Source organism: Podarcis tiliguerta (genome assembly GCF_965153285.1).
Source record: "Podarcis tiliguerta genome assembly, chromosome: 8".
NCBI classification, from domain to species: domain Eukaryota; kingdom Metazoa; phylum Chordata; class Lepidosauria; order Squamata; family Lacertidae; genus Podarcis; species Podarcis tiliguerta.
The window spans coordinates 17,387,428-17,398,939 of NC_139541.1; the positions used below are offsets into that span (position 1 = coordinate 17,387,428).

The 11,512-nt window shown below is 48.0% G+C and overlaps 1 protein-coding gene across 5 annotated transcripts; it reads right to left on the reverse strand.

Moving 5' to 3' along the window:
- Positions 1-1,682: 1,682 nt before the first annotated feature.
- On the reverse strand, positions 1,683-9,637 carry RNF223 (ring finger protein 223). Of its 5 annotated transcripts, none has more exons than XM_083454266.1 (3): positions 8,933-9,637; positions 4,171-4,319; positions 1,683-3,154 (listed from the first exon to the last, which is right to left on the reverse strand). In XM_083454266.1, the coding sequence occupies exons 2-3, from the start codon at positions 4,220-4,222 to the stop codon at positions 2,301-2,303; spliced, it is 906 nt and encodes a 301-aa protein (XP_083310392.1). In that variant the 5' UTR covers positions 4,223-4,319; positions 8,933-9,637; the 3' UTR covers positions 1,683-2,300. The 5 variants fall into 5 exon arrangements, with proteins under 5 accessions (XP_083310392.1, XP_083310394.1, XP_083310391.1 ...); XM_083454268.1 differs by lacking the exon at positions 8,933-9,637 and adding an exon at positions 8,710-8,923 and having other exon boundaries at positions 4,171-4,306; XM_083454265.1 differs by lacking the exon at positions 8,933-9,637 and adding an exon at positions 8,720-8,922.
- Between the last annotated feature and the right edge of the window lie 1,875 nt (positions 9,638-11,512).

Here is an 11,512-nt window from a genome sequence, read left to right on the forward strand (position 1 = left end):
TGATTTTTGCTCATTTTGCCCATGCCCCCCAATTGTGGCTCCCTAGTAGGCTATGATCGGATAGCTAACAGAACGATCCATGCTGATCATGGCTTGCTAGGGAGCTACGGGCATCCTTCCACACACCTTGTTCAGAAACAGCTAGAAGTTGAAGCTTCCTTATTGTCTTATTCTGCCAGGAGAGGAGCAAAATAGGAGTGGATCGGGCGTCACACTTAAGTGTGATGCTTGCTTCAGAGAAACCACATTATGGCAGAATCAGTTGGAAGGGACCCTGTGGGTCATCTAGTCCAACCCCCTGCCATGCAGGATTCACAGCTAAAGAATCCCTGGCAGACAGCCGTCCCCAACCTCTGTCTAAAAACCTCCAATGAGGGAGAGGTCCATCAACTTCAGAGCAGCTCTGGCTTACTGTTATGACTGAACATGGCTGTGCTACCTTACAGTAATGCCACCCCTTTAGTCACTGCCTGGTTTACCCTTATATGGAGAAAATGCCAAATTGTGCCACCATTTTGAGAATATTAGGAATGCTTCTCTATGTTAACAAGAGGTTTTTTTAAACAGGGTACCTTTTTTCCCACACCAGGGATGGTTAACATCTGTGGCATTCCAGATTTTGCTGGACTCTTAAATCACACCAGCCCTCTGACCACTGACCCCATCTTGGGCTGGCAGCAGCTCGGGCCCTGACCTCTTTTTTTCTTGCTCTTCAAGATATGGCAACCCTATCTTAGTAGAAGTTGTCTTTTTAAAAAGAGTAGTTTCGAGGTGAGAAACTTCCAAATTAAACCTTGAATGCTGGCAATAAACAAAGGGGCCATGTTGAAAGCTGTAAACAAACACTTAATGGGTGCAAGTTGTCAGGAGCTCATCCTACTCTCGGGTAGGACCGCCACGTGAAAGACAACAATCCCATGACTGCAATCATGGAGCAGGAATTCTAACATAAATGTCACGGCATTTGCAAGACACCACGTTTCCCTGCCTTCGGAAAAGGTTAGGGGGGCAGTCTCTGCGAGTTGCTTCAGAGCTGCAATGTCTTGCTGATGCGTTTTGTTTCTGTGTGCTTAAAAGAGAGTTGGGAAAAATGACCACTGCTAGCTTAAAGGGTCATGATTTGTTTGCTGATGTCTCAATACAGATCAGGCTTAAGAACCCACTGGGTGGTGATGGTTGGGAGGGAGGGATTGTTTAATCAAACCATGGGTTTTTAAAAGTTCTTTCTTCTAGAAATTCTTTACGAAAGTTAGTTGCTTGCTGAGGAACCTTCTGCATGTGGCAAAGGATTTGCAGTGTGTGTGTGTTTTGTGTGTGTGTTGTACAGTGTATTCATGGTGCATTCTCCTAGGCTAGTCATACCAGTGATAAACCAGGAAGGAACCTCACTGACACCCATCTAGCAAGATGAGCCCTGCTGGATCGGGCCAAAGTGTGGCCATCTAGTCTAGCCTCCTGTTCTCACAGCAGCCAATCATATGCCCCCAATGGGAAGGCCACAAGTGCAGGTAGCCCCTCTTAACCTAGTCCTCTTTAAAAGCCATTCTCTGCTTGTTTTCTCTCTCTTTCAATTGCACACTGCTACCCACCCTTCGGGGAAAAAGAAATCCTGCAAAACACCGACATATTTAAGTCAATTTAAAGAAACTGCCATATTTGTAGAATACCACACACCATCTATATAAAATTGAAATGTTTAATAACACATATAAAATTAAATACGTTCTCTTCCCACTCCAAGATATAATTGCGCATAAGCTTCATTCAAGCTGTTGGTGAAGGGAGTCAGTCTCTGGGGAAAAGTCCCTTTTTCATTGTCCTTTCACATATAATGGGCCCAGGGGACAACACTGTGCAATTTTTAACAGTTGGCCTCTTATTCCTGCTGGTATGATAGGCGTGTGGGGAGGCATCATTCCAGGTAACTCTTTGGTGGGCATCCTTCAGAGCAGCAGGTGTTGACCTTGCAAAAAGGTTCACCTCTGCACTCTGCATTGCCATGGGAGTCACAAACTGGGTTAACACAGCGGAACCCACAGGGTGTATGGAACGGCAATGTCTTTATTTAAAAGTTTCCAGAGGTTCCTAAAAAGAGCAGCATGAGCATGTCGAGAGAGCAGAAAGCACCGATGTCCGAACTCAGAAAGCCAGACCGTTGGACCACCTAGAGTCTAGAGTTGTCCACTGTGACAGTCTCAGGCCAAGAGGGTTTTGTTCAACTTGGAGGTACAAAATATGTACCTCCTGCGTGCAAAATATGTGCTCTGCCCACTGAAACACAGTCCCTCCCTCTCTCGGGCTCACCCTAGGAGGTCAAGAATGTCGCTCATTGTTGGCGCTGGGGTGGTGGTCGGAGGCGGTGGCACATAGTGTGGCCTGCTCAGCGTGTAAGTCCTGGTGAAGCAGCGGAGGTTGCCCGTCTTCAGGGCGCACTGGACCGGCCACAGGATGATGCAGAAGAGAATGATGATCAAGGCCGAGAGCAGCATGATGCGCTTCCAGTCATCGCACATGTCGCAGCGGGCAAGCCTGCTCATGAAGCTCTCTGGGGGCACCACAGGGATTTCGGGTTTGCTGGGGGCGACGTCGATGCTGATACAGGGCTCAGCGCTCTCTGGGTCGGACGACTGCCTGCAGCAGAGGCGGGTGCCCTCCATCCAGATCATTTTCTCCTTCTGTAGCTCGGGAGGCAGGGTGGCCAAAAGTTCCTTGCTCGTCTGGAGGCCCGGAGGCCCTTCCAGAGGGATCTCGGTGATCTGGCGGCAGAAGGGGCAGGGGAGCTGGTCCTCGACTCGGTGAGGGGGGAGGGTGGCGGTCAGGCGGGCCAGGCACTCCAGGCAGAAGGTGTGTTGGCACTGGAGGACCTTGGGCGTCTTGAAGAGGTTGTCATAGGTGTTGAAGCAGATGGAGCACTCGATGGGGGAACCCGGCTGCGGCGAGGTGGGGGAGCCCAGCCGAATCTTCGCGGAGGTGGGAGAGCACACCGGCGAGCACACGCGGGGGCGGCCTTCCGAGGCGGGAGACGTGATCACGATGGGGCTGAGGGGGACGGGGATCTCGTGCGGGGCAGCCGGGACGGGGCTGGTGGGGCTGGTGGGAGGAGAGTTGGGCACTTCCGTGTGCCACACGTGGGAGAAGCAGGACATGACGGAATCTGCAGAGAGAGAGAGAGAGAGAATCTGTATTAAGGGAAGCCAAGACAAGGAAGAACCAAAATGGGATGGGTAGCTACGTGAGCTTGCATTCCCTCTTGCGGGGCGGGGGTGAAGCACATGCAAATTTTAGCTATGTACATTAGGCTAGTTTCTACACAAACACACTCCTCTCTGTCCTCAGGAAAGCAAGAAGCAATAGGAAAGTGCAAGGGTGCAAACCAGCCACACAAAAGCACTCAAGGAAGGTTTGAAGCAGGGTAGGGTGATGGTTAGCCTGGGGGAAAGTTGCAAGGGCCACACAGAGAGGCCTGGAGGGCCACATGTGGCCCCCAGGACTGACATTCCCCACCCCTCATCTATACACACTTTAAATATATATATATATATATATATATATATATATATATATATATCCGTAATGGAAATGACACTCTAAGCCAGTTTTAGGACAAATATTACTAGCTTTAAGGAATTCTGTTTTTCCTGAACGGAATTAGACTAATTGGCAGAAGAGAGCATCTATCAACAGCTATAGACTGAGGGGGCTGCATCTATATACCTCTGAATTCCAATTGCTGGGGATGTATGTGTACACACACACACACACACACACACACACTGCCTGTGGGCAGAAGCAACCAGCTGACCCCTACTGGAATCAGAATACTGGGGCAAGATGAAGCTTTTGGCTGATCCAGCAAGGCTCTTGCATTTATATATTTTACTTAGACACCTCAGACTACTGTTAATGCCACCACCTCCCGTCACTTGCAGTTTCTCCACCCTTAAGCAGGGAATAGACAAAGCAGGGGAGGCTGGCCTAATAGGAGGGCACTGCTACAACCAACCTCAGCCAGTCCCCCGCCTGCCGCCTTCTAGCCGGACAGGGGGTGACTGTGCCTGACCATGGCTCTGGCTCCATCCACTGCTGGCCTCCTCACCTTCTGCCCTTCCAGTTCCACCAGCCACCAGCCACCAGGGGTACAGCCACCGATAGAAAAGTGTAAAAACATACCCCAGCCGGTGCTTCTCCTAAGCTGAGAAGAGAGAAGTGTTGCCGTCTCCATGAAATCCACAAGGGATCTCTCTAAGGTTGGCTATCTAGCCTGCTCGGTGGTGGAGGAGGAGGAGGAGGAAGTGGCGACGGGCAGCTTGCGCAAGAGCCTAAGACAGACAGACAAGTCCATTCAGAGCTGGAGGTAAGTACTAGCACCAGAGAGCTAAACACAGGTCTCAACTATTTAGGTGGGCAGGAAGGCACACGGTGGGTCTTGAACCCATAGTTTGCAAGCCACAACAGATCCCTGTGGTGCTTACAGCGCCACTAGTGGGTGGAGGCTGGTACTGCAGTGGCCAGTTCAGCAGGGATCACCGGCTAGAAGAAGCCAATAGGGTTTGAGGGCCTGGCATTTTCTGTCTTTGAAATAACAGCTGGCCCTGGATTTGCCCATCTCTGTGCTGCCTGGAACTTCTGGGAGTTGTAGTTCAACGCCACTTGCCTGGGCAGCACTTTGGGGAAAGGTTCTCATCTCATCCTAAGGGACAGGAAGGGTTTTGCTTGTGCTCTTAGCCCCGGTTCTGGCAAGCCCGTCCCTGTCCGCTAGTTTACGGCCAAATGAAACCTTATTTAATAGGCTGGGAGTTTGCGTAGGCAAGATTATGACTGTGTCTTAACGTAACCAGCTTCTGTCACATATACACACACACACACACTTTCCCGTTTCCAACAAAACGTTAAAAGGGTGTCATCTGACAACAGTCCAATTCCTAGAAGCCTGGTGTAATAAAGCTATAGTGTTAGGCACTTCCAAAAAGGAAGCTAGATGAGACTATGGTCCTTTCCTGGGGAAAGACCATGGCTGGGTAGCATCTGCTTTGCATGCAGAAGTTCAATCCTAGGTAGAGGCTGGGAATATCCCCTGCCTGAAACCCTGGAAAGCTGCTGCCAGTCAGTGTAGGGATCAGTGAGCTAGATGGGCCAAAGGTCTGGTTTGGGAGGGCTTCCTCCTAGAGTCGTTTAAATCTCACTTCCTAGAAGGCCAGAAAGGAACGTGGGAATTAACGACAATCAAATTCTTGCAACAATTTGATAGCTCAAACTTGGGCTGCATATGTTCTAAACTACAACTCCCACCTGCTAAGCTTGCTGGGGCTGATGAGAGTTGTAGTTCCCATCCTTCCTAATAATTAAATTCTTTGTTTTTCTTTTGCACTAAGAAGATCTACCTGGCTGTTTTTATGCTGTCTTTCCTCCATGGAGCTGAGGCTGAGCGATACAGTTCTGTTTCCCCCTTCCCCACCTTTTTATCGCCACAGCAACCCTGCAAAGCATGGAAGGCTGGGAGATTACGATTGGCCAAAGGTCACCTGGCAGCTTCATTGGAACCCAGGTCTCCTCGCTTGTACCTCTTGCCTGCTCCCACACTCGGCTTGCCCTGTGCAAATCCAGGAAACTTTAAACAAAGCTCGTGCCAAGTCACAGCGACTAATCCTCTTTAGACATCTGGAAGAATTAGGCTGTGTTTTAAAAACATCCAGTGAGGTGTCTAATGGGACAGGCTCCCTGCGATCAGGTGAGATGCTCAGAGCCCTGAAGCGAGGAACACTAATTCCCATCTACAGTACTCATGGAACTAGCTCAACCTGTTTTTGAGGCTAGGCTGAGCTGGGAATAATTCAAATTCAACCAGGAGGATTGAGTCACCCCAATTCAATGGAAGCAAAATGTGCTGCATGCTGCGGCTCCGGGTTAATTAATCTGCACCCGTTTGCTTCTGCCTGTTCATGTGCCTCAGTCACATGCCAATTCCTGGAAGAAGATGCCACTATAGCCCCTGGCATGGCCAGTTTTACCTTACCCAGAAGCAATAGCAAGGACTCCTACGCACTCAAGTCTAGCCCGCATTAAGTAACTTGGCAGATTTGGGCTAAAAGCTTGATGGGAGAGTTGCTCAGATCCTGCCTGCAGCTTTCCTATTGAGGCATCTGGTTGGCCACTGTGCAAACAGGATGCTGGACTAGATGGGTCTCTGGCCTGACCCAGCTTCAAGGCAAGAGTACCTCTGATTACTAAACACTGGAGACAGAGGTAAATGAATGGGACTTGTGACCACCAAGTATTCCCATTTTATTCAATGCAACAATTATGTGAGGTAGGTGGATTTTACAGCCGTGTGAAGATTTGAACCTGGACTCACCTATTCCTACCTCGACACCATATTGATTCTGTCAGATGTCTTTAAATGATGTGCAACATATGAGAATTTATCCTGGAGAAGCTCATCCCTCTTGCGTCTGCATGAATCAATACATCAGGCTTGACTCAGCCTAATCAGCGATTCACACCCAGTTAGGTGACTCATACAGAGATGCAGCAGGGAACCTTCTCCGAGGGCACGCAATCAATTTCCAACTCTGAACTCGGGATTAGTGCATGGATCTCATGCTCAATGCAGAGGCATGTGACAGAATCAGCTGTGGCCCCACACGAGCAGAATTGGAAAGAGGCAATGTCAGAGCAGTGAATCACAAAGAGAAGCAACAGGGAAACTCCCAATATGGGTGGGTGCTCCAAGTCCCAGCATGTGTCTGTTTTGCTTGCGGCAGATCCAGCAAGAAGTTTGGGAATGATCAGAACAGACTGTGAACCAGCTTTTGCAAACTCCATGTACCAGACACCCAGAAAACCAGTGTAGTGGACTGGTGAGCATGTCGGATTAGGAGTGGGATTAGGAGTAGGGCGCTTGCTCAACAACAATTTACCATTTCTGCTGAGGATCTGATATATGGAAATGGCAACAACTGCATTAAATGGAGGGGGGGCAGAATCTGATTGCATGTCTATGAGGACTTCACTGTGTGGACGCACCACAGAACCTGCATGCAGGAACAGGGCCAAGCCCCCAAAACCTTTGGGTGGGAGTCAGGGATATAAATTTAATAAGTAAAACAAATAAATGCAATAAATAAAACAGCTGTATGGAAGCAGTTGGCTCCTGCTGGTCCCACTTCAAATCCGTATTGCAGGGATGGACATTTTGACAGGTGGACAGAACCTCTCACCAGTCCCTTTGTTGTCCCTCTGCACCACTGTTTCCCAAACTCGGATCTCCAGCTGTCGTTGGACTACAACTCCCAACATCCCTCGCTAGCAGGACCAGTGGTCAGGGATGATGGTACTTGCAGCTGGAGACCCAGGTTTGCAAAACACTGCTCTGCACTCTCAACAAAACACCTGCATTGAAAGCAATGGCTATTATCCAAGGGCAGGGTTTGTTTTAATCTACACTGGAAAGCAGGCGGGTGGAAGACAGTCTTGGTATATAAGGCAGCTTCCTGTATTCTTTCCCTTTACAAAGCCCACCTAGTTCGGTATTGCCTGCACTGACTGGCAGTGGCTCTCCAGGGATTTAGGCAGGGAGTCTTTCCCAGACCTGCCCAGAGAATCTGAGACCACCTTTTTATTATTGACAGTATTATATTTGTACACCACCCTTCATCCGAAGATCACAGGGCAGTTCACAACATAAATATACAAAATGAGAACATGAAATACCAGTTTGGAAGATCAACACCACACACACACACACACACACACACACACACACACACACCAATTTTCTGGCCCTAAGCTCTTCTGCATGCAAAGCAGATGCTCTGAGTGTTCACTACTGCCCTCCTTGAAAATAAATCTTCCTTTGCATGACAGGCCTATGAAATACGAAAGATATCCCCACCCTTTGCCCCCTATCCTGTGCCTGATGTGTCAATTTCATCCTCCATGTGTCATTTTCATTCCTTCTCCACGGCAGGTGTCTGTTGGCTTGCCTCAGCCTGGCAGGTAGTTTGCCATCAAATGGACCCATCGCCTCCCTGCATCAACATCCTCCTCTCTCCTTCTGATGTCACTCAATTGCCACACTTGGGATGATGGCAGGATGTTTGTCTCAAAAGTGTCAGGAGGTGGAGTCACCGAAAGCCCAACGCTCAGAGGTATCTTTTGGGTTGCTGCCTCCGAGGCCTTTCCAGAAATTATACTTCTTCCGGGAGTGGTTTTATCTTATCTGCTTTGCAAAACTACGCCGGAATTTGCATTCCACACCCTTGCTCCCAAGAGAGGCCCGGTTGCCTCAGGAAAGCATTCACCGTTAGGAAAATAAAATTTCAAAGCCCCACACATCTCTCTCGGTTCCGTTCATTACTTAAGCTCAAGCCCTTTGCTCCATCCACCGCAGAAAACATTTCCGATCGCAGGCTCTTTCTCGCACAACTTTGCATCAGTTCTGTTGAGGATATTATTAGATAATAACCTTAATTCTGGGTGCAGGCTGAAGAACGGCAATGCACCAAAGGCTACCTTAAAAACTCTGTGGCAGAGCTGGGATGTGATCCAGTTTTTCTTCCGGTGGATTGGGCCCCATAAATTACCAGGAGAAGGGGAACCATTTGGATTTCGGGGGGGGGGTCCCCCTCCTCTGGCCCTAAAAGTTCCCATGGCAACCTGGAAGTTAGTTTGGTTTTTTCTGCTGACCCAGAAGTTAGGAGAAAGCAAAACATCAACTTACCTGTCTGAGTGTGCAAAATCTTTGAAGTAGTTCTGTTCCTCTTCACGGCATGCTGGTATGCTTCCCTGTTATAAACCTTCCCAATACGCTGCTCTTAACTTGTCCTGGTGCCTTCTCAAAGGACACCATCCACACCACTGGCCACTGGGCCAGTTACTCAGGTGTCTTTTATACCTTCTGGTCTAGCAGGATGACTTACCTGTTCAGCATTACCTGTCTCTCCTGATTGTCAGGCAAGGCCTGCGTTGTCATTGGCCGGCTTCGCCCAGAGGGTGGGGCTTCCAGTGTTGACAAACAGGACCGGCTGGAGCAGCTTCTGAACAGAAGAATCAAAGTTCCTGAGAGCCCTGCCCACTTCGTGGAAGTTTTGTCCTTTTGGAGATCTGGCAAAGGAAATACTTTTTTGTTCCGGTTTCAAGCAGCTCAGCGAAGGCAATGGACCTCTGGCATATATATTTTCTGGTGCTTTCAGGCCCAGAGTTAGATCTGTTGTGTCTATGCCACCATTTAGAAAGAAAAGAGAATTTTGCGCCTTTTCATTTAGAAAGGCTTATGTTAATCAACAAAAACCTCACAGCAGTTTACATGAAATGTATAAAATATTTGTTAAAATACCAATTCATACCCTCCAACATTTCTCTGATGAAAATAGTGACATCCTATTCCATAATTCAGTGGTACCTCGGGTTAAGTACTTAATTTGTTCCGGAGGTCCGTTCTTAACCTGAAACTGTTCTTAACCTGAAGCACCACTTTAGCTAATGGGGCCTCCCACTGCCACTGCTATGCGATTTCTGTTATCATCCTGAAGCAAAGTTCTTAACCTGAGGTACTATTTCTGGGTTAGCAGAGTCTGTAACCTGAAGCATATGTAACCTGAAGCGTATGTAACCCGAGGTACCACTGTAATAGTAGTAGTAATAATCATCTTATTATTATACCCCACCCATCTGACTGGGTTGTCCCATCCACTCTGGGCAGCTTCCAACAGATATAAAAACACAACAAAGCATTCAACATTAAAATATTTCAGGTGCCTTCTGAAGGTGATATAGTTATCTCCTTGGCTCAGAGTTCGCCTAACTCAATACCCTCCAACATTTCTCTGATGAACATAGGGACGTCCTAAGGCAAAGTGGGACATTCCAAGATCAAATCAGAAACTGTGACGGCTTGTGTAAATCTGAGACTGTCCTTGGAAAATGGGGACACTTGGTCTGCTGATCTAGAGCACGGATGGGGAACTATTTCCAGTTAGACGGCGACATTCCTTTCTAGGCAGTAGTAATAATAAGAATAAGAATAAGAATAATTGATTATTTATACCTTGCCCGTCTGGCTGGGCTTCCCCAGCCACTCTGGGTGGTGCTGAGTAGAGCCAGAGGCAAAAGGGAGTGGAACAATAAAGGTAAACTTTACCTTTATTTTTATTTAGGCTAGTTTCTACACACATCCACCCACCCCTCTCTATCCTCTGTTCTTTCTGGCTTAGGCACACACCAAGCTGACTTAAGGGCTCGTCTGTTTGTCCACCTGTCATGAGAAAGTTTATAATTTAAAGATAACCCCTTAGCATTAAGGAGCTAGCAAAATGAGGATTTGCCCTCAGGTCACATGAGCCAGGCAGCTCCAAAGCTGCTGCACAAGTTTGTCTTAGAGGCTGGGAAGAACAAAGCTGTCACCAGCCGTTCCTCATTCCTGCAGTTTGTCTGTGGACCCAGAATCACTAGACCACCCAGCTCAGCACTGTCTGCTCTGACTGGCAGCAGTGATCCAAGATCTCAGGCAAAGAAAAGTCTTTTCTCTCACCTGCTTACCTGATCTATCTTAGGAGGAGATGCTCAGCATTGACCCTGGGGCAAAATGTGTGCTATACCATAGAACCACAGTTTCAGGTTTTTTTGCTTTGCCAGCATATTTTTGCAGCCCTTAAGTGCTAGAAACTTGTAATTTTAAAAAAGTGATTTCTTTTTTTAAACATTTTTAAATAGTATCATCTTACGTTCCCTTATTCCACAGAATCTTTTGAAGTTGTAAAAAGGTAAATGGACCCCTGACCATTAGGTCCAGTCGTGGCCGACTCTGGGGTTGCAGCGCTCATCTCGCTTGATTGGCCGAGGGAGCCGGCATACAGCTTCTGGGTCATGTGGCCAGCATGACTAAGCTGCTTCTGGTGAACCAGAGCAGTGCACAGAAACACCGTTTACCTTCCCGCTGGAGTGGTACCTATTTATCTACTTGCACTTTGACGTGCTTTTGAACTGTTAGGTTGGCAGGAGCTGGGACTGAGCAACGGGAGCTCACCCCATCGTGGGGATTCGAACCGCCGACCTTCTGATCAGCAAGTCCTAGGCTCTGTGGTGGCTCTGTGACCACCCGCGTCCCTTTGAAGTTGTAGATGCCACCTTTTTGTAGCAAAGTATTTTGCTTTTCTACTTTCCACCCTTCATGCACATATATTATGTTGCACAAATTTCACAAAAGGCATCCCTTCGAGAGCTCTTCTGACATCCATTGCAGGAAAGCACCCTGAGAGTTCTTCTATTAATTGTGGAGGAGAAGAAAGGGAAGACTCTGCTCAAGTGCTTTACGGTTACAGTAGCTGTTAAAAAATCTCTCCCCTTTGTTGAGGCACATAATAGGCACATGGGCTTTGCAAATGACATGGATAAAAACCACAAAACACAACCTCATGTATATATTTCTGCTTGGTGGTGTCATCTGCATTTTGTGTGAAAATCTTCGTGCCTTTCAGACAAGGCTGCATCGGATGCTCTGCCTCGTATTCATTCC